Source organism: Orcinus orca, chromosome 12 (genome assembly GCF_937001465.1).
Source record: "Orcinus orca chromosome 12, mOrcOrc1.1, whole genome shotgun sequence".
NCBI lineage: Eukaryota > Metazoa > Chordata > Mammalia > Artiodactyla > Delphinidae > Orcinus > Orcinus orca.
The window spans coordinates 21,345,969-21,368,403 of NC_064570.1; the positions used below are offsets into that span (position 1 = coordinate 21,345,969).

The window sequence follows — 22,435 nt, forward strand, 5'->3', positions numbered from 1 at the left end:
AAGTATATAAGTAAATATGACAAACTCAAATGCATCATTTAGTATACTTACGCAGTTTTTTCTCCCTTTTAAACATTTTTAAAGGTCAAAAATTCTTAGTGTGTCTAAAAGCAAAAAATCTATCCTCCAGGTGTACTTGACCATTTCCTGTTCTTTGAACACCCCAAGCTTTTCAACATCTGAACACTTATTTATCCTGCTCACTCTGTGGTTTTCTCAAATTCTTTTGTAAAACGGATTTAGATAACAAAATTAAGTACCCAGATTATACTACCTTAAACCTCTACAAAAATGCCTTCACCCAGTCAAAACAGAAGACCATGCCTTTGGCTTTCATAAAATCATAATATAAAAAACATCAACAATAAGAATATTTCTATTGATAATCTGCTAGAAAACAATCAAAGGCATTACCTGCTATGCTACCCGATGTCATTTATATGACTAGCTGAGTGATAAATAACCTTGCAAAGTCAGTGCCTGGAAGGAATTGTATTTTTCCTGATAAATTGTTATGCTTCCTTTATTCCAACAGTAGAGACAATACAATCAAATGTGTATTCTTTTTCACCTGATTTCCCTAAAGATTAGACAAACTTGTTTCTCAATTGCAACAAATAGCTCACCCTTGGTACCAAATACATATTTTTCTCTTTCTTTTATTTTACAGTTGTAATTTTTTACAACATGTTTTTAACTATGTCACAGTAAAAGTGACATAATTAAATATATTTTGAAATATGTTTAAATATGTTTTAAATATAGCTGGCAGAATTAATATATGAAGGCTGTGTCCTACAAGCTATTCCATGTTAAATTACAAAACAAAAACAGCATGGCCTAGAGCAGCATTTTTCAAACTAAAATGTGAAAAAGAATCACCTAGTGATCTTATTAACAGGTAGATTCTTATTCAGAAGGTCTGGGGTGGAGCTGGAGGGTCCACATTTCTACCAGGCTCCCAGATAAGATCACTGCTGGTCCTCACACTACACTTTGAGGAGGTAGGGCCTCACCGGTGTTCAGCCTGTGCATGAATGGAAAGTCAGTATAGGAGAAATAATGAATATAATGGAGCCCTAAGACATGGTAACTATCAAAATGGCGAGTACCACAAACTAGAGCAAATGGGATCATCACGTTTCTATTTCAACCTTTAAAAATCAGTTTCTTAAATCCAAAATCAATATTAATTTTTTATAACAAATGTCCAGTTCATGTTTTTCAAAGAAGTTGATTCTTATTCACGTGTTAGACATTCTACCATATAGAGCTGAATAAAATTCTGGTTGCTATATTTCAAAAAAAAAAAAAATCTGTAGTGTTTCGAATGTTTTTAGGAGGAAACAGGACAGGAAGAGAATACTCACTGAACATCTGGAAAGTTCCATTTATTCAAATGTTTCCTAACACCCAATGTATTCCAGCACTACTTTGAGGCCTCAACATCCAGTTTCTTTTTTCTTTTAATTTATGTTTGTTGGTTTGATTGATTCCTCATTTCTATTATTTTGGGGGACAATTATTATATAACTTGGGAAATTATTTGATTAATGAATAAGTGAATGAATCTGCATCATTTGAAGAAAATCCATCAGCTGTGATACTAGTTAAGAAAATATTTGAACATTCGTCAGTTTGTTTTTTCTTTCCAGCTTATTTCCAGTTAAGAGTATTCCTCCCAGCATGGCACGTTTCACAATGATAATTTCTAAAATACTTCACAGTAAAGAAAAGGCCTAGTTTTTCCAAAGTTATTCCATTTTCATAGATTCTCACATTGCCTGTTGTCACATGTATGTCTCCTCAGCATAGTTTCTGGTTAAAACTAAAATTAACCAGTTATCTAATACACATAAAGAACTAGCTGAGTCACCACATCAGTACAACAACATTTAAGGTTTCTTTTCTAGGTCACAGGATTTAGAGCCAAGTATACTAGTCTTCTATTGCTGCTGCAACAAATTAGCATAAATTTAGTGATTTAAACACAAATTTATTATTTTATAGTTTTGGAGGTCAGAAGTCCAAAATGGGTCTCACTGGGCTAAAATCAAGGTGTCAGCAGAGCTATGTTCCTTCTGGAGGCTCCAGGGATAATTTATTTCCTCGCCCTTTCCAGCTTGGAGACACCTCCCACATTCCTTGACTCCTGGGCCCTTCCTCCATCTTCAAAGCCAGCAGTGTTGCACCTCTCTGGGACTTTCTTCCACCGTCACATCTTCCTCCAACTGACTCTTCTCCCCTGCCTCCCTCCACTTTTAAGAAACCTTGGGGTAACATGGATAATCTGAGAAAATCTCCCTATTTGAAGGTCAGTTGATTAGCAACTTTAATTACTTTGCCATGTAACCTAACATACTCACAGGTTCCAGGGATTAGGATGCAGACATGCTTTGGGGGCCTATTATTCTGCCTATCATGTGGAGACAGTATTCCATTTACTTACTTGAATTTTCCTGAAGCACTTTTAGTTCTTTTACAGTGCTTCAATTCTAGGAAAAGAAGCTCTTGGGGAATAACAATAAGAGTATAAGATTACTGATAACAGTAATATATCAGTAATAGTTCAGTAATAATGTTCGGTATAAGATTACTGAACATTACTAATGTTCAAATATCTTCTTAACCAGTATCACAGCTGATGAATTTTCTTCAAATGATGCAGATTCAGTTATTATGTTATTATGCAATTATTATGCAGTTATTATGCAATAACTTTCATTTCACTTTTTACCATGAGCTCTGATTCTATTGGGATGACTCTCATACTCAAAGTAAGGTATGGATATAGCTGGAACGGCCCCTGCCACATAACCATATGATCCTGGATATGTGTCGCCTGAGATTCCTGAGCTACATTCTGGTACACTGATGCCGTGGATCATGGAATCAGACTGTGGCCACCAGGATAAATGTCCTGACTCTCTGTGATCCAAGTTGGCTAGGACAAGGGCCTTCTCACTGAAGTTTTGAGAAGCTAAACCCTCTTGCAAAATTGCTCTAATGAGCTTAGAATCATTAAAAATGTCCAAAGCACTAAGTAATAAAGTTTATTCAGTTTTTTTTTAACACAGAAAAATGAAAAGTTAAATGAGTAAATAATAGTGGCCTAATCTTTTCATACCAATAGTAGGGACTCACAGGCTGGTTGTTGTAACAGCTGTACAATGCTTAAGCTCCAAAGACTAAATCTCTAGTAACAAAAAGAATAACACTTTGCATGAGTGTTTCTTTGAATATATTCTAGACATATTTTCTCACAGGAACCCTCAATTAAAGATTTATTATATTTTAATCAGAAGCCATAGAGATAAAAAGTTTGAATGATTGGCTGAAGGCCCTATACAAACTGAATTTAAGTATGAAAGAGACAAAAATATATTTGTCATGATTATTTAAAATAGGCAGGTCCAACCACTAAATGCTAAAATATAAAGTGTATGACAGTTTAAGCCGAGTCAGATTGGCTCTACTACAGTTTCACGTCACTCAAAGGTTCTGAGAGGTACATCGTTTCTTGTGAGTCTTGTTTTATAACACACAGTAAGCAATGCCAATGTGAGTTGTCATTTCTCGCATGGGTTAACAATACCCTCAATTTCTACCGCTCTCCCCTGCTAATCCCCTCCCCTGCGCCCCCAAAACTATATCTAATGCAAAGGTGCTTCTGAGAACTGTTCATAGTTTCTATGGTTCTGGTGGGGTTTCCATCCGTATTTCAGCTCAGTGCTGTTCCTTGACAACACTCAAATGGGCCAGCTCAAAGTGAGATCAGGAGAAATGGGATAAGGTAGTGATCCAAGAGAAATTTTGTTCACATAGCCAGTAAAAGAATTCTGAAAATCTATGCACATATTTTTTAAATAACATCTAAATATTTTTAACATAAGTTTGAACAGTTGAAAAGGGGACATGATTTCTAACACTCTGATACATATTTATCAGAACTTCAGGGCTGCAGGTTTCAGTCTCCAGAAGTCTGCTACATAACATAAAAGGTAGAGCCAATCCTCAATGACGAGCCAATCAACTCAAGAAGACTTTCTGTCAAGATAAGTCTGACTTTGTTTTTCAATCAAATATGAAGATAGTTCTAGTGACAACTGTCTATCTTCTGAATCCTAAAAGGAACAGATAAATACAGCACAGAGCCTTGTCACGTGCTTGTCCCTTGGATGAACAAGGCAGAAGAAAGGAGAACTGGCAGGCAACACCCATGTTCAGAGACAGATCAGTTTCAAGAAAGAGCTGGAAGTTGAGGAACTGAAAATTGAAACCCCTGAAACACTCTATGCCCTGGTCAGTCTTGGTGCCCAGTTTGGAAAGTGCTGGGGGAAGGGCTTAAATTCTTCTCTGAAAGTATCTAACATGATACAAATTTAAAATGGTATTTCTATACAAAAACCTGCTGACTGCATATCTTCGAAACATCCTAAGCCTTTGGAAGTATCTTAAAACAGGTGTCAAGTTCTCTTCATCAAAACAAAGGGTCAACAATTAGAGATTACAATCTTGCTTGTGTAGCCAACCTTGTGCATAACCTTGGACGGGCAGTTCTGGCGATCCAGGAATTGGTTCTACATTTTCTCTAGTCCTCAAAGCTCCTCGCTTTTGTTTTAATTCTCTGTCCATACTTGACCATCTTTTAGTGTATGTTTGGGTCAGTCTTTCACCCTGAAGTTCCTAGGTTCCACCCCATGTCCTTATTGGGTTTTATGCTCATGTGATACTTCTCCAGCCCTTTCAGTGCCAGAAGTGGATAAACTTAAAAAAAAACAAATAAACAAACAAAAGCCCTCCAACTGCCAAGGCCATCATTGTGCCAACAGAGGAGCTGCTTATGCAAACTATTGCTAACTTTTACACGGGAAGATGGGGAAAGTATAAAGTCCACTGTGAATGCGTTTTGAAAAGCTCTCTCTTCTAATGCTTCTGGGGGGTGGGGGAAGGTTGGAAGTAAATTACTGACAATGGGCAAAAACAGATGCAAAGAAGACAACTTTATTAGGCGATTTCTCTTCTTTATGAGGAGCTTTCTTTCCTTTGTTAGGAGGACAGTCCTTTCAGAGGAAACACCAAGTAATTCGACAATACCCAGTTTCCTTCAGCTGCTGCGACTTGATCCCACGGTGGGTGCTCTGGAAAGCACCTTGGGGGCGAACGGGTCTGAGGCCACTCATGACCAAGGTCGTTCGATCCAGTTGCTAAGTTGAGAATCTTCCCGTGCCACCTCTTAGAAGCAGGTGTGTGTTCCCCTCCAAAGAGCCCACCACCTGGCTGCGCCCCACCTCCACTCGTGCCCCAGCTACCAGATAACGTTGGGTGCTACAGAAAATGCTGCTGCGGGGGCAGCCTGGCCTTCAGACGCAGTCACTGGGGAAGACGCAGTCACTGGGGAAGAGGCGAGGACCGGCGTGGATGCTGGAGCACGCGCGCAGGTGCCGGCGCACCCACAAACACACCCGGGCTCGGAGTGAGGGGAGGACGGGGGAGGGGGAGGGGGAGGGGAGCGGCCTTACCAGATCAATGAAAGTCAGGAATTTCCAGCTCCCTCCGTAGGTCTGGTGCGAGGGCATTTCGATGGCCTTGTAGTTGCACAGGATAGAGCAGTAGGACAGCAGGATGGCCACCCGCAGCACCTGGCAAGGGACAAGCGCCATGTTCGCGAAAGGCGCGGACGGGCTCGGCGACGAGGAGGACGGGCGGCGCAGGGCTCTGGCGGGCGCCGTGGGAACTCCGGCCGCGGGCGGGGCGGGCGGGGGCCCTGGCGGGACGTGTCCCGCGGGACCGGCGCGACCGCGAGCGCGCGCGCGGGCAACCTCGCGGGCGGGCGGGGCGGGGCGGGGCGGTGTGTGCGGGCACCGGCGGCTGTGGGGTGGGCGGCGTGGCGTCAGCTCTTTCGTCATCTACGTCATTCTGCTGCTGCCTTCGCGGGTCCCGGAGACCCGGCCCGGGGCAGCCCTTCAGAGCCCCGGGAGCGGGTGGGCAGCCTCCGAGGACGACCGGGACTCGGGGAGCGCGCGCCGAGTTCCGGGGACCGCGGCCAGCGGCAGCGGCCGGGCGGAGAGGGAGCGCGGCCCAGGGTGAGCGGGCGCGGGGCCGGGCGCGGGGGCCGGGCAACCCGCCCGGAAGGAGCGGACCCCGGGGTGGGCCAACGGTCCAGCTCGGGGACTTGCTGGCCAAGTGGCACCGGTGGAGGCGCGCACGTGGGGGGTGCAAACCCGTGAAACGGGGCCCCCGAGTGACTTGCTTTATTTTGGACCCAACTGGAATTTTAGTGTTAGACTACTGTTAATCTCTATGAAATCCCCTTATTAATTCTATTCCAGTGGGTAGGCTGCCCTGCACTTTTCCACCGGGGGTTTATAAATATCCTATCAATATATAACAAGGCCGACTGTGAACTGTGGACAAGGGGTTTATAAATAAAACGTTGTAAAGAAAGGAGTGTCAGATAAGTTTCTGCTGCAAGATTACATTCAGTTCAAGAGCAGATCATCCTGAGTCTGGATGTAAAACCCGTTTGTGTAATTTAATACTAATCTTTTGAGGGTTAAACTGGTTTTGCCGTTTTCCTTATTTATTTTTTCCTACACTCCAATACCAGGGCTTAATGGAAGGAAAATAAATATAAACTGGATTCCCTCCACCTTCCAGTAAATGTTGTCACACTGAAGTTGCTTCACTCTGTGGGCAGCATCACATTTCAGCTAACGAGATGCAGGGTCAGATTATGAAAGACAACATAGGTATTTCCTGTGGATCCATTTAAAACAGGTGTCCTCTGAAAATAGTCTCTTGAGTCACAGAATGTGGAGTGAGGGGGCAGGGAAAGCAGAGTGCACAGTGTTAAGAGGTAAAGTAGCAACTCCTGAATTTTTCCAACCAGTCTCTTAACCAAAATAAAGAAACCCAGTAGATATTTTCTAATCGGCCTCATAATTATGCCAGTAGAAGTTAATGTCCTCCAAATCAAGATAATTCCAAGAAGATTCTACCAGCATAAAACTATTCATTATTGATGATTCCTAGTTTTATTTTCATGTAAAAGTTGGGTGCATTTTTAAAAATTGTGTGTCCATGCTACAGGTTCATAAGATTGCAAAATTTAAAAGTAGATCTACTGAAGATCTAAGTCCTTAGTAAAGTTTTGAGTTCGTGTGATATCCTTAAAATTTGATACACCTTCCTACCTTACAATTTAGAAAATCATAAATAAGACTCCCTATCCCATACTAGAAAAATATAATAATATTTGTATAAAGCCATTTAAAATTTTATTCTGTACTCAATTTCTTTTTAAGTAACTATACCATTCAAAAAGTGTTTTGAACCTATTCTAATGGTTTGCTTTTGTTATTTTGTGATTTGCTAACCATAATAAGGTAATGAGTTTTGTGGGCTTTTTTTTTAAAAAAATGAAACATTTGCATAAACATTGACTCAAATATTTTATGAGAATGTCAGTCCACAATTTTTGGAACATCTTGCTGATTATTTATGAACACATCCAGGTTGCTCTTTTTGCTTTTTAGACCATATCTAGTAATCTTAGACATGTTTCACATGTCTCTGCGAAAAAAATATTAACCTACACACAGACTGCGTTTTTCTTAGTGTAAGTATTGCAGTACAGTATTGCACTTAAAACTTCACTCTGTGGAAAGTTATCCTTTTTTATGAACTATAATACATTAATCACTGATAAGTTTTACATGATTCCATATTTGAGTTAGAGAATACTGCTTTTCATTGTACACTGTACAGAAGAAATATCTGCATGTCACTTTTTTAGCTTTTTCATACTGCCCCACAATGAGTGGGGATGGAGGAGAGTAGCCTTGTCCAGTTGAGTTTCATGAAAACATGTTTCCCAAGGGAAGAGTTTAAGACCGTGTTTTAGCTTTTAGTTATTATACATTAGTGTTTCTTTGATTACTGTTAATAGTTCTTAGTCTATATATGGGCTCAAGATATTCTTCCTTAAGTACTTCTAAAAACTGATACAGAATCTTCATTCTTTTTCTTTTTTTTTTGAAGGGGGAGAGCATCTAACATATTGGTGATGATAATCCCTACTAATTTTGGAAATGACAAGGACCCTCTGTCTCCCTTACATTGTCTTCCAACAAGCCAACTTCATATAGCCATGGGTATTTGCTTACAAATTCAGGAGGAAGAATTGTGTTTATGCATATCCTTATAATATTCAATGTTTATGCATTTCCTTTGGTTCTGTGTTTACATTGGATAAGCATTTTCTAACAGTGTCAATGTATTTGAAAGGATTATTTTTCCCCCTTCACAGTTGTCTGCACCATAGGGTAGAAGATAAGATGTGTCCCTTTGAGAGGTTTGGGCTTAGGAAGAATCCCCTCAGTTTCGCAGAAAAGATACCTTTGGGTTGCTCATTTTTCTTTATTATAAAAGCAGCATATTTATTATATTAAAATAGGAAATTAAAAAAAATTACTCCCACTCTCACCACCCACAGAAAACACTGTTAACATTTTAGCACATACCTGCCAGTCTTTCTTACAATATATACTTAGTTGTGACATAACCATGTAACAATTTGCATCAAGCAGATTTTTTTTGCTTTAAATTTAATAAGTATGTTACCTTATTATTTAAAACTCTTTGTAAAAATCATTTTTAATTGTTGCATAGCATGACATAATAGGAGCATAATTTTGCTTAAACTTTATTTTTGGATATTTAGTTTGTTTCCAGTTTTTAATCACTATAAATACACTGTAATGTCTGCATATTTAGTTGAGAAAGCCACTTTTTAGGGATTATTTGTAGCTCAAAAACCAGTTAAGAAACCATCCTTTTACAACCTAATGTGTGTATTTGTTCACATGTGTTTATTATGGACTGTGGTTCCAAGGAGAGCTCTTTTGCCCTAGAGAGCAGTTGGAAAGATTAAAAAGTGGGCAAAAATCATTCTTTTTCCCAATAATTGATGCTCACTACAGATATTTTTAATTGCTTTAGATATGAAACATAGTGCCAATACATTTCATTAGCCAGATTTTTTTGCTATTAACCAGGAAGGGTTGTTACTTACAGGGCAAATGAGCGGCGGCGCCTAGCAGTTGTGCTGATGTTGCTGATTGCAACGGTTTTTTCAGGTTTAAAAATGGACTGAATTTGCTATAGAAAACTCTACTGGGACTTCCCTGGTGATGTAGTGGTTAAGACTCCACACTCCCAATGCAGGGGGCCCGGGTTCGATCCCTGGCCAGGGAGCTAGATCCCACATGCATGCTGCAACTAAGAGTTCGCATGCCACAACTAAAGGAGCCCATGTGCCGCAACTAAGGAGCCAGCGAGCTGCAACTAAGACCGAGTGCCACCAAATAAATAAATAAAAATATATAAAAATATATATAAATATATAAAAATATATATATATAAATATATATATATAGAACCCTAAGTTATGAGATTTCTAAACACCAAGGGTTCTAGACAGTCACTGAAAAGCTTTAGAAAAAGTAGTGCTGAGATTTGGTGTGAGGCACCGGTTAGATCTCAGACAGATCTGAAACATCCCCTTCACTCCTGAGATCTGTCAGTAACTTTGCCAAAGCTACTTGTCCTGCCAGGAATGCTCTCGGTGTGCACATATCCAGACCTAGCACATTGGGCAAGACTCAATGAAAGCCCACTTTGCCAGTCCCTCTTCGGGATGTAGGATGTCGTCTTCCGGCTTTGAACAATCCACGTGGATGGCTTAGTGGCGATCCAAATTCTACCTGTACTCACTATTTCCTTGTCAAAAACTGCCCCCTTTGCAGTGTCCGCGTTGTCTGCAAGCATCACAAGTGTGCTGTGTTAGAAGAGCCAGTCACTTAATGGCACCAAAATATCCCTGGAAGTGTGGCAAATTGAAGGTAATCCACTTACCAGAATTATTCTCAGGGAGGAAACGTTTTCATAAACTGCTTCAGTGGATGGGTGACTGGTGAGAGAGCCCTCCTAATGCGCTCCAGAATAATAGAAAATCATCGCTGAATTTCTTCTCCCCAGTGGGTGTCAGGGTAATTGCAGAGCTTTTGTTTTGCTGAGTAGACCATATACAGGAGTTTGGGAGGAGCTCACTTGCTCAGGGGAGTAGAGAAGAGGCAGACTCCTACCACCAGGGGGTCTTGTTTCCCAACAGCCTTCAGCCTCTAAATAAATGTTCAACAGATAGTTTAAAGATATTTCAGAAGTCTTAAATCCAAATCCTTCAGAGACCAGGCATGTATATAATTCAGTCAAGCTAAATGTAAGATAACAGTGTAAAATTGAATCTTTGAAAAACTGGAGCAAATGCCCTACGTAGACTCATTGTAGTTCAAATTTTTAAAAATTGTGTCAGCCAAAACAACAACGAGAACACCACCACCACACCTGTATGCTGGTGTCAGCTAGCAGGCTGCAGGGTGGGACTTTGGAAGAGTGCCATGTTAACATCCTACCCAGGGTGTCCAAAACACCCTCTCAAGCCTGCTGGACTCTGCACACAGAAGAAGGTAACAGACCCAAAAGGACGTTGGGAGCGTGCAGTGATGTGTCTGGGCCAAGCCACAATTCTGTGTAAAGTCGAAATCTGCTGAAAGGGCTTCTGAGAAGTATTCCATTAGTACACCCCTCCCTGTAGCCCTACCCCCATCCTTATTTTTCCTGTTTCACTGTGTACAGGATGACTGGAGCTTCAGTAGTCACCTTGTAAGCACGAAGAAAAGAATCAAAGGATCCCAGAGCGCTTTGCCCTAACATCTATAACCTGCTGAACCCATGCCAGCAGTGGCCTCCTTCCAGGCTTCTTGTGATGTGAGAATAACCCCTATTTGTTGAAAGCAATGTAGTAGGGTGTTCTGTTACACAGCTAAATGATGATACCAGGAGATACTTGGGGTGATTTCCCGGCAGGCTTCAAAAAAGTGTGAGTCATAGGACAGTGGGATAGTGCTAAGGAAACCAGGGTTCAAGTGTATCTATTTTTTATTTAATAAACACCCATATAACACCTACTGTGGGCCAGGCTTTGATCTAAGCCCTTTACAAATATTAGCTCTTCTTATCCTCACTGAGAATGGTTACTATTATTATCTGCATCTTACATAAAAGGAAATGGAGACAGAGAGAAAATCAGGTAAACTGCCCCAAAAGTCACACCGCCAGCAAAGGGCAGAGCTGGGATATGAAGTCATGTATTTTGGGGTTTTAATTATAACACCAAGCTGCGGATACTGCCAGTCAGTGCACCACCCCAGGTTTAATTCCCCTTGTTACTGAGGAGCCATGTGCTCTGGGTTGTGTTTTCTCATCTGTTACAGTTCCCACCACCCCTCATAGGCAGCTGCCTGCTCCACCCACACTAATATCTGACAGAAATGTATCATATGAGGCAGAAACAACATCTGTATCTCAGCATCTTTGTGGACATCATTGTCTGATTTATAAGGATGAGAAAATTTTAGATATGACTTCCCCGAGCCACAAATCATTTTATAATAATTTTCATAAAACTTCCATGATTGACAATCTTTTAGTTATCATTAGACCATGTCATTTAGTTTCACAGCACCTGAGGCATCTGAAGTTATCTTTTGAAAACTTGAGCTATTTTCTTTAAATGAATGCTTCACCAATACCCACTTACACTCCATTTCACCATTATCCTTTTCACATAAACTACAATTTCATCACCAGATTCATTCAATAATTATATGGTTCCATTTATTTTCCAGAATTGCATAATGATGTTCCTTTACAGTTTGCTTAAGCTGATGAAGTATTTTTTTCAACATACTCTTTTCTTTTACCTTCATAAGTATTGGAAAATATATACTATGGAAAACAATATGGAGATTCCTCAAAAAATTAAAAATAGAACTACCATATGATCCAGCAATTCCACTCCTGAGTATTTATCCAAAAAAACCAAAAACACTAATTACAAAAGATATATGCACCTCTGTGTTCATTGCAGCATTATTTACAATATTCAGGATATGGAAGCAACCTAAGTATCCATCAACAGATGAGTGGATAAAGAAGATGTGATATATCTATCTATATCTATATCTATCTATATAGATAGATATAGATATCTGGAATACTACTCAGCCATAAAAAAGAATGAAATCTTGCCATTTGTGACAACATGTATGGACCTAGAGATTATCATACTAAGTGAAGTAAGTCAAACAGAGGGAAAAAAAATCATGATATTACTTATATGTGGAATTTAAAGAAAAAAACCAAATCAAATGAACAAATATAGCAAAGCAGAAACAGAGTTATAGATACAGTGAACAAACAGATGGTTGCCAGAGGGGAGAGAGGTGGGGGGGAGGAAAGAAATAGGTGAGAGATATTAAGAGGTACAAACTTCCAATTACAAAATAAGTCACAGGTGTGAAATGTACAGTGTGGGAAATATAGTCAATAACTATGTAATATCATAACTACACTTACTGTGGTGATCAGTTTGAAATGTATAGAAATATTGAATCACTGTGTTGTGTAATAGGAACTAGCATAGTGTTGTAGGTCAATTATACTTCAAAAACAAAGAAACAAACTCACTCATAGAAAAAGAGATCAGATTTGTGGTTACCAGAGGTGGGGGGTGGGAGAGGGGAAATTGGATGAAGGTGGTCAAAACGTAGAAACTTCCAGTAATAAGATAGATAAGCACTGAGGATGTGATGTACAACATGATAAATATAATTAACACTGCTGTATGTTATATATGAAAGTTGTGAAAAGAGTAAACCCTAAGTTCAGAAGAAAAAAAATTTTTTTCTAATTCTTTAATTTGGTATGTATATGAGATGATGGATGTTCACTAAACTTATTGTGATAATCATTTTGTGATGCATGTAAATCAAATAATTATACTGTACACCTTAAACTTATACAGTGCTGTATGCCAATTATATCTCAGTAAAACTGGAAGGAAAAATATATATATATTGGCAGCCAGACATCTTTATATTGACAGTGAGAATGACAGAATCTTCTTTTTGGATGAAAAGTTAGAGATCAACTAGTCTAAGCCTCTCATTTTATAGATGATGGAACTGAGGCTGAGGAGAATTAAATGACTTTTTTAGTGTATTTTTTCTTTTCTTTTTATTTTGTTTAAATTAATAGATTTTATTTTTTAGAGCAGTTTCAGGTTTATAGAAAAATGGAGCAGAAAGTATAGAGTTCTCATATATTCCCTCTCTCCACGCCACACACAGTTTCCCCTATTATTAATATCTTGCATTAGTGTGGTATTTTTGTTACAATTGATCATTATTACTAATAAAAGTCCATAGTTACATTAGGGATCACTTTTTGTGTTGTCCAGTTCTATGGGTTTGACAAATATGTGATATCATGTATCCAGTGTTGGAAATATGTAAATTTAATGTTAATAGATGCTAAAAGGTCATCTCCTAAATCTCAACATTACTTCTGATTAAAATTCTTAGTGAGCTATGAAAGAAACAAGCTTTCTTAACTTGATAAGGAGTATTTTTCAGAAATCCAGAACAAATATAATACTTAATAATTAAATATGAAAAAAATAATTACATTGAAGTCATAAATTTAAGAAATCTTTCTGCTAATACCACTATCAGTCAACAGTATTCTGGAACTTCTAACCTGTGAAGGAATATAAGGAAAAGAAATAAAGTATACATATTGGGAGCAAATGTACTGTAATCACTTAACAACAATTATAATAACATCCTTGGAGCAAGACCAAGAAAATTATTTGATGTATTAATAGAAACAGAAAGTAAGTACAGGGAAACAGTCAATTCAAGTTAGAGTCAATAACAAGTTAGAAAATGAAACAGGAGAGAAGACTCATTAACAACACTAATAAACATACTTAGAAATAAATCCAACAAGAAAGATGTCAGCCTTTAATGAAATACAAAAAGCAAAATAAAGAATAAACATAACCATATTGGGGAAAGAGTATAAAGTGATAAATTATAATAAAGTTATTGCAACTACAATTGAAAACTAAATGTAGCATTTTCAGAACCTTGAAAAATTATTTTAAAATTTCACTTGGAAAAGAATAAATAAGTTAGAACAGCCAAGAAAAATATACAAAAGATTAATGAAATCTAGACTTGTAGTTTATTAGAACATAATACAAAAATAATAAATGTCCCAGAAGAAAATAATTTTTATGTGACGAATACCTTGCTAAATAACAGCATGATAGAAACCATAAAGAAAAAGATGAACAGAAATGACTATATAGGCAAAGATAAAAGACAAATGACAAAGGAGGGAAATTTAACTGTCAAATCTGTGAGATAAAGGAAAACACTACTATGTAAAATACCCCAAAAATATGAACATAAATTCATAAAAGAATTCAGATGATCATGAAACATTTTTTAAAAAGATACTCACTTCTGAAAGCAAATTTCACTTAGACTGGTGAAGAATAAAAAGGATTAAAATTTAAAGTATTAGGTATGACCATAAGAAAATAAGTGTTTTCATACATTCTTGGTGGAAAAGTATAAATTGAAATAATATTTCATCTTAGTAATTTCTCTTCTAGGAATTTACCCTACAGAAATATTGTCCCAAGTAATCAGAGTTATATGTATAATGCTGTTACCTTCAGCAAAAACATAAACGCAATCCAAAGGTATGTGACTGAGGGACTGGTTAAATAAATTATGATAACTCCATATAACAGAGTGGAATACTACACAGCTATTAAAAAGAGTGGGATGATGCTGTGTATTGATATAGAAAGATGACCAATGTGTATTGTTAAGTTAAAAAGCTAGTGCAAATCACACACACACAAACACTATGATGTATTATTTGGTAGTATGTTTACATACATGTTTGCATAAACACAGTTAAAAAGCTGGAAGGATATATACTACGTGTGATTAGTGGTTTTCTCTAAGGGATAGGGTGGAGACTCTCGCTGTTTTCTTCCTTCTAAATGATTTGGTTCAATGATGCTTATGTTATTTGTAATTAGAAAATCTAAAACAGAAAAACATGAAAATTAAGAAATATATGGTACAAATGGGAACTCAAAGCTAAATTTGTGCTTTAGCTCTAACTTTAAATACTTGAAGGGAAGAAATTTTGAAAGAAAATTACTTAGGCTAGTCCTAAATCTCTGGAATCAGATTTTGCAGAAATGTTTACCTTCCTCTTCCCCTGATTTTTCTGGGTATTACCTGCTGCACTGATTGATGGAGAGTCCAAAGGGATTTGCCTATGATCAGGATGCCAGTGTGTGGCGCCAGAGAGTCACCTAGCCCTAACCAAACTCAAGTGTTAGAGCAGGGTAGGATCCCCCATCATCAAAACCAGCAAACCCATGCCTGCCAAACCAATAATCTGACCTATAGAGCCATTTAAAAAAATCTCTAAATACTCTTCCATTGGTCCATGCACCACCACTGAAAGACAAGTAAGATGACAGCAGTTGCTGTATCAGGTAAAACCACCTGAGGCAGCTGCTAGTTTGGGCAAAAGAATTGCTCTCAGGACATGAAAACATATCTTTCATGAAGCAGGACATTGACTTGTAGGGAATAAAAAGAATATTAGAAATTAACTTGGGTAGTTCTTCTGGAACACAGACCATTTGTGATAGAAGCAGAAATTCCCTCAGAGAAAATTGCAGCAAATAGACTATAGCTACAAAATAGAGAACAGCCCAGAATATACAAATGAGCATGCCTCTTTGAACAAGTAACTGTATATTTCTACAGCATCACCTTCACGGCTAACAAATTTCATCTCCTTTACAGCTGTGTAACTGTAAGACAATTTGAAAAACAACACCACTCTTTACACTATTAAAATTTCAGCCCATACATGTACTTGTAAAAAAGGTTTAGATGACAGGGAAATCCATACAGTAGTAAATTAATTTTATAAATTATTAACTAGCTGACCCTTTCATCTAAGTAAGAGAATCATGAATTTTTCTCAGCATTTACTTTTAGGGAGATAATAAAGTTAGGCTGTAAAAGGATTCACAACATCCTGCTGAACAATAGATGATAAAGTCCAGGCAAATAGTTATTGGCACAAACTTGTTTTTCTCCTTATAGGAAGGGAAATTTCAAGAGTAACTCTGCAAACAGAGTAATTTTTATAGAGCGAAGACAATACTGTGCAGTAAAATGTGCATTTGACTGGGAGGTAGACCACTGGATTCAGGCCCAGTTCTACTGTTTATTAATCTGTGGAATTACATAGCTCATCTTGGGCAACCTCTCCAAACCCTAAACCTCAAGTTCTTTATCAAAAGATGGGATTGAACTAGATGTTTATAGTTATCAAATATAATTGCAGATTTTAACAGAATACTTCATGGTATATATATTCCAGGTTATTAATCCACAGGGAGTTGCTAAATAATGTTAGAATGTGGAGGAATCCAAAGAAGACTTATCTAAGTAAGGACTTCAAACCTATTAAAATGAAAAATAGAGAAAATGGGAATGAGGAAAGGAAGGAACAGAAGGAGGCAGAGGAGGAAAGAAAAAGGAAAGCGAGAGATGAAGGAAAGAAGGAAAGAAGGAAGTAAGTTAAATTTAGAATGATTTCAAGTTTTAATCTAATCTTTATTGGCAAAAGTTGATTCTGTTTTTCAATAATACTGTTCTTAAAATGTGCTTTTTCCAAATTAACAAAAGTATGTTTTCAAATGAGTTATTATATTTGAAGTCATAGTATATGATTGTTCTTGATACAGTACAGAGAGTAGTACATAGGCAAATGGGCCAGTTTTTGTACATGAAATACACAAAATATATGTATAAATGTCATATTACTGGGAAGACATTTTGAGTTGTATAATAACAAAAACACCCGGATCAAATAAATCAGAAATGCTGTTTTCTCATTGAACAGGAAAAGTGTTTACAAGAAAAAGAGAAAAAAGAAGAGGAAGATGATGAGAAGCTTAATTTTTTTAAACTAAACTTTTATTTTTGAATTGTTTCAGATTTAAAGAAAAGTCATAGATATTACAAAAGATTGCTAGACACCCTGGACCCAGTTTCTCTTACTGTTAACACTGTACATTTTTTTTTGTTTGTTTTTTGTTTTTTGTGGTACGCGGGCCTCTCACTGTTGTGGCCTCTCCCGTCGCGGAGCACAGGCTCCGGACGCGCAGGCTCAGCAGCCATGGCTCACAGGCCCAGCCGCTCCGTGGCATGTGGGATCTTCCCAGACCAGGGCACGAACCCATGTCCCCTGCATCGGCAGGCGGACTCTCAACCACTACGCCACCAGGGAAGCCCAACACTGTACATTTTATGACACATTTGTAACTAATAATATACAACTGATACATTATAATTAACTAAAGTCCATACATTATTCAGATAGCTATGATCTTTTTTTGTCCCAGGATCCCATTCAGGATGTCATGTTACCTTTAGTTGTCAAGTCTCCAGATTTGAGCTTCCTATAATTCCAAGTTCCCCACAGCTGCGCCTCCTGCCTTCCCATTTTCTAGAGCAATTCCAGCCCTGAATCAACGATATTTAATCTGCTCTGGTCCAGCAGAAAGAAGCCTTCACCTAAAATCCCATCATCATCAAACTGACCCCATACTAAAAGTTCCTGCTGAGGTACCAGATCAGTTCTGAAGCTTTCCATGGTGCTCTGTTCCAGCAACTGACTTGCTGAGACCAAGACCCCTTTGCTTTTCATGTGATCTAGTATGAAGTGTCTTCAGCTGAACTTTGACTTCTGCATTCATGCCCTAGTCACAACCTCCCTTTGGTGCCATGTTCTTAAAAGGTGGTCTTGTACCCAAACCCACTCTTGCTATGTGCCTCTGATTCTAAAGTTGGGCTGCTGCTTTAATCCAGTTCAAGACCTTTCTTAAATGACCTATCTGGATACTCTCAGAAAATGAGGAGCTTGTTTTATTCCAGGCGAATGCTCTGCCAGATATTGGAATCTTGTTCCTGAAATCAATTCCATCCGTGGACAGCTGGATCTCCTGCGCTGGGACCCACACGTTCATTGAGACACTGGTGTCGTGTCATGGATCTCCACTCTCAACCCTGGCGTCTAACACACGAGCCAAGGACTCCGTAGATGAAGGTAATGATTTCCAGGGTCCCCCATGTACTCAATTTTCTCTGAGTAAATGCCCATGAGCTTGAACCCAGGCTATAAGCCTTAGGATGCCGGTCAGCTTTCCCACTGGACAGAATGGGCCCTTCTGTCAGGCCTGGCTCCTCCCTGCCTGCCCTGTCCCACTGTGAGCCATTGGTCACACTGTCCAAATGAAATTCTCTTTTAACTGAACAGCTAAGCAAAAAAGGGGAAACTCAGTTTTTGAATGAAAAAAAATTAGGAAGATTTGGGGCTATTTCCTGATTTTATCTAAATATGTGTTAAATTCTACACTACATTTTGTGATTTTTACTAACCAAAATTATAATAGTGATTGTCTTTAACAGAGATCTTTCCTTGTTTAACACTACACAAGTCATGATTGGTAAATTTGACCAAGGTAAACTATTTACTTTAGTTCTTTTATTGGACATAAAATTGATATAATAAAAATTTGAAAATCAAATAAAAATATCTGGAAACACCAAAACCACTGGTTATGTAAATTAAAAATTCTACTCATTTTTAGGATCCTTTTTCTAGCAAGTATGTTTATTTGAAAAATCTGAACAAGTACTTTTTTCACCTAACTTCCAAAATCAGATTCAGCAGCTAACATAAACCATACTTCCTTGAACAATTTCATAGAATAGGCTGTGTCAATAAACACAATCTAGAAAGTATTTTTCCTTATATTCCATTCATTTTAATTTATAATTAATGTCTATTAGTATTCAATAAAGTTATTCTCTATTTGTAATTATTGGCACCTTTGTATTTAAGTGCTTCTGCAGTCTAGACAGGATACACTTATCTGTATGATAAATAATAGATAAATGATTAGTATGCAATTTGCTGTTAATGTGATTGATGGATTCCCCATTACACTACTTCTCTGTTCTTATTTTAGCTCTGATGCCAGTGGCCTCTGTCACTGTATGATGCCTATAATGCCTGCATAAAAATGAGTGGGGCTCCTCATGTTTCTTAAATCTGTTCTTCTTGTTTTGTCATTTCACAAAAATGGTGTTAAAAATGGAATGGTACACAATGGAGCTTCAAAGCAGGGTGTATTTTGCTCAATTGTTACTTTGCTATATAAAATTTATTTTTCAGAGGCAGAATCTTGGGGGTATTTAGTGGGAGGTGTGAAGGAAGAGAAACTACAACAGAAGTGCCTTTTTATGGCTGGGTTTACTGAGGTGATGCAGAATGAGAGAGTGGACTTTCTCCTTCCTCCTGTGCAAGTTCACAGGGCTTGTAAAGGGTGACCAGAAGGCTGAGGCTGGGAACTTCAGGTGGACCTCAGGAAGTTTGAAAAGGCCTCTGTCAGCAAGCAAATATCCATGTATCACCCTTACTCATATTAAAATTAGAAGAAACCTAACGTATGTTTGGAAACACCCTTGCTTTATTTCTATCAAGAAAAGGACACAGTGGCTTCCCTGGTGGCGCAGTGGTTGAGAGTCCGCCTGCCAATGCAGGGGACACAGGTTCGTGCCCCGGTCCGGGAAGATCCCACATGCTGCGGAGCGGCTGGGCCTGTGAGCCATGGCAAAAAAGAAAAAAGAAATTAAAAAGAAAAAAGAAAAGGACACAAAGAATAGGGTTAGAATATATAAATAATGAATATATAAATAATGAGAACAAGATTAAAATTGGAGAAAATATGTTCATGATTACAAGATGTAAAGTACTAAACAAACCCAGTGTCCAGATCCTAGTTTCTAATTCTATTCTCCAGAAAAAGGAACCAGGCTTTTTGGAGAAATGACTGATTCTAGGCCTGGAGCAGGCAATACACAAGATAAGCCTGAAGCATTTTGTAGTGTCATAAAGTAGGGAAGTGTTCCACAACAACAACAAAACCAAAGATGGAAGGATGCCAAAGGGAAACAGGAGCCAACAGAAAGAGCTCCCAGTGGCCAAAGCTGGAACCGTTTGAGCAAGAAAAGATACACTGTAGTATTGAATTATAACCCAAAGTATTTAACAAATACCATGAGTTTCTTACTGGCGTAAATAAATGAATGAATAAATAACTGCACATGCAGAAGAATTCCAAACAGTTTACATTAGATACTGCCTTCTCGAGGTGGAGAATAACGTCCACCCCTTAAGTGTGGGCTACTCATAGTAGCGCCCTTCCAAAGAGTACAGGGTGGAAAGAGGGGGAAAGAGTGACCCCACAGTGGAGAAGGCTTAAGGACACTACCTCAGCCAAGAGATCAAACTTAACATTATTAGTGATGAGTCACGTTGGTAGCAGGTACCTTTGATATGAGATGATAAAGATAATACTCCACCTCTGTGTTCCTCCTCTCCCAAATTCATAACCCCTGTCTAGTCATGAGGAAAAGATCATAAAAGTACAATTTGAGGGATATTTTACAAAGTACTTGACCAGTATTCCTCAAAACTGTTCAGACCGTGAAAAACAAGGCAAGTCTGGGAAAGTGCCACAGTGTGGAGGATCCTCAGGAGACACGTTAATAAATGATATCCTGGATGGGATCCTGGAACAGAAAAAGGACAACAGGTGGAATCTAAGGACATCTGAATAAAGTGTGGACATTAGTAAATAATAATGTACCAACGCTGACTCATCAGTTGTGACAAATGTACTCTGCTAATGTCAGGTGTTGACAGCTGGGGAAAATGGGTACAAGGTTTATGGGAACCTTCTTACAATCTTTACAATTTTCCTATAAATCTAAAAATATTCTAGAATAAAAAGTTCATTTAAAAATAAATTTAAAAAAAATTTTTAATTAAAAAAAAATAGTACTAGACCACAACATCAAAGTAGATAGAAGTCCTCATTCATAGAGCTCTAATAATCCAAGATTCAGACTAAAAATTACACGTAGAGCTGTTCAAAACAGAATTAATCAAGATAGCAAAAAAGTTAGGGGAAATTGGGGAAGATAAGAGTAAAATCATATTAGGCAGCCATTTTTTGTCAAGTTTTCAAAAGTATAACGGCATAGGAGAATGCATATGAAATAATACTAAATGGAAAGATGATATTAAACTGTATATAGAGACCGTCATACAGAGTGAAGTAAGTCAGAGAGAGAAAAATATCATATACTAACACATATATGTGGAATCTAAAAAAAATGGTATAGATTATCTTATTTGAAAAGCAGAGGGCTTCCCTGGTGGCACAGTGGTTGAGAGTCCGCCTGCTGATGCAGGGGACACAGGTTCGTGCCCCGGTCAGGGAAGATCCCACATGCCGCGGAGCGCCTGGGCCCGTGGGCCATGGCCGCTGAGCCTGCGCGTCCGGAGCCTGTGCTCCGCAACGGGAGAGGCCACAACAGTGAGAGGGCTGCGTACCACAAAAAAAAAAAAAAAAGAAAGAAAGAAAAGCAGAAATAGAGACACAGATGTAGAGAGCAAAGGTATGGATACCAAGGGGGAAGCGGGGGGGTGGAATGAATTGGGAGATGGGGATTGACATATATACACTATTGATACTATGTATAAAATAGATAACTAATGGGAACCTACTGTATAGCACCGGAAACTCTACCCAGTGCTCTGCAATGACCTAAACGGGAAGGAAATCCAAAAAAGAGGGGATATGTGTATACATATAGCTGATTCACTTTGCTGTACAGTTAGAAACAACTGTAACACAACATTGTAAAGCAACTATACTCCAGTAAAAAAAATGCAAAAAAATATGAACAACACATATATCAAAATATGTGTATTTTGGTTCAAGTGTTCAGGGGGGAGAGTAATTTTAGCATTATGTTTTTAAAAACTTCAAATAGATGTACCATATGTTGCAAGCCCTGAGTCTGACTACTCCACGATATTCAAAACCCCTCATCCTACCTTTCCCTATTATAGAATCAGGAATTAGGAAATCTAAAATAATCACCTATCCTGGTAGCAAGGGGTGTGCTGTGATGGGATGCAGGTAGATGTCCCTGGGGAGGCCCTTCCTGAACACATGATAATGGTTCACAAGGAGGAAGCTTTGTGCACTTCCTTCTTTGAATCAGCATTACTGACACATGCCTGTAAGCGCAACAGCCATCTTTCAACCCAGGGGATGCAAATCAAATGCCAAATCTGGCAAAACTGAACATCAGAAGAAGACAGGCTTTCTGATGATATCATTGAGCACCTGTACCAGGCAGACCTTGACTCCTGGCTTTTTGTGGCCTGAGACAATTAGACCTCTTACTTTTGAAAACCACTGTGGTCAGATTTTTATGTTGTCTGTAGCCAGATGCAATCCTAATAGTTAGAATAAAGAAATAGGGAAACAGGGCCT

At 38.4% G+C, this 22,435-nt stretch overlaps 1 protein-coding gene and 1 long non-coding RNA gene across 5 annotated transcripts in view; one reads left to right on the forward strand and one right to left on the reverse strand.

Annotated features, from left to right (window-relative positions):
- Positions 1–5,909, reverse strand: part of AIG1 (androgen induced 1) — a 233,520-nt gene extending 227,611 nt beyond the window's left edge. For 2 of the 3 annotated variants that reach the window (XM_033405977.2, XM_033405970.2), the window contains exon 1: positions 5,523–5,909. In XM_033405977.2, the coding sequence (XP_033261868.2) occupies positions 5,523–5,909 (387 nt within the window). The remainder of the gene's footprint in view (positions 1–5,522) is intronic. The other variant, XM_004263757.3, reaches the window with a different exon arrangement.
- Positions 5,910–5,951: 42 nt separating this feature from the next.
- LOC117197176 (uncharacterized) overlaps positions 5,952–22,435 on the forward strand; it is a 42,753-nt gene continuing 26,269 nt past the window's right edge. Inside the window, exons 1-4 of one of the 2 annotated variants that reach the window (XR_007470688.1) lie at positions 5,952–6,086; positions 9,810–9,905; positions 10,699–17,079; positions 17,310–18,126. This is a non-coding gene — a long non-coding RNA (uncharacterized LOC117197176). Of the gene's footprint in view, positions 6,087–9,809; positions 17,080–17,309; positions 21,508–22,435 lie in introns of those variants that run through there. The other variant, XR_007470689.1, reaches the window with a different exon arrangement.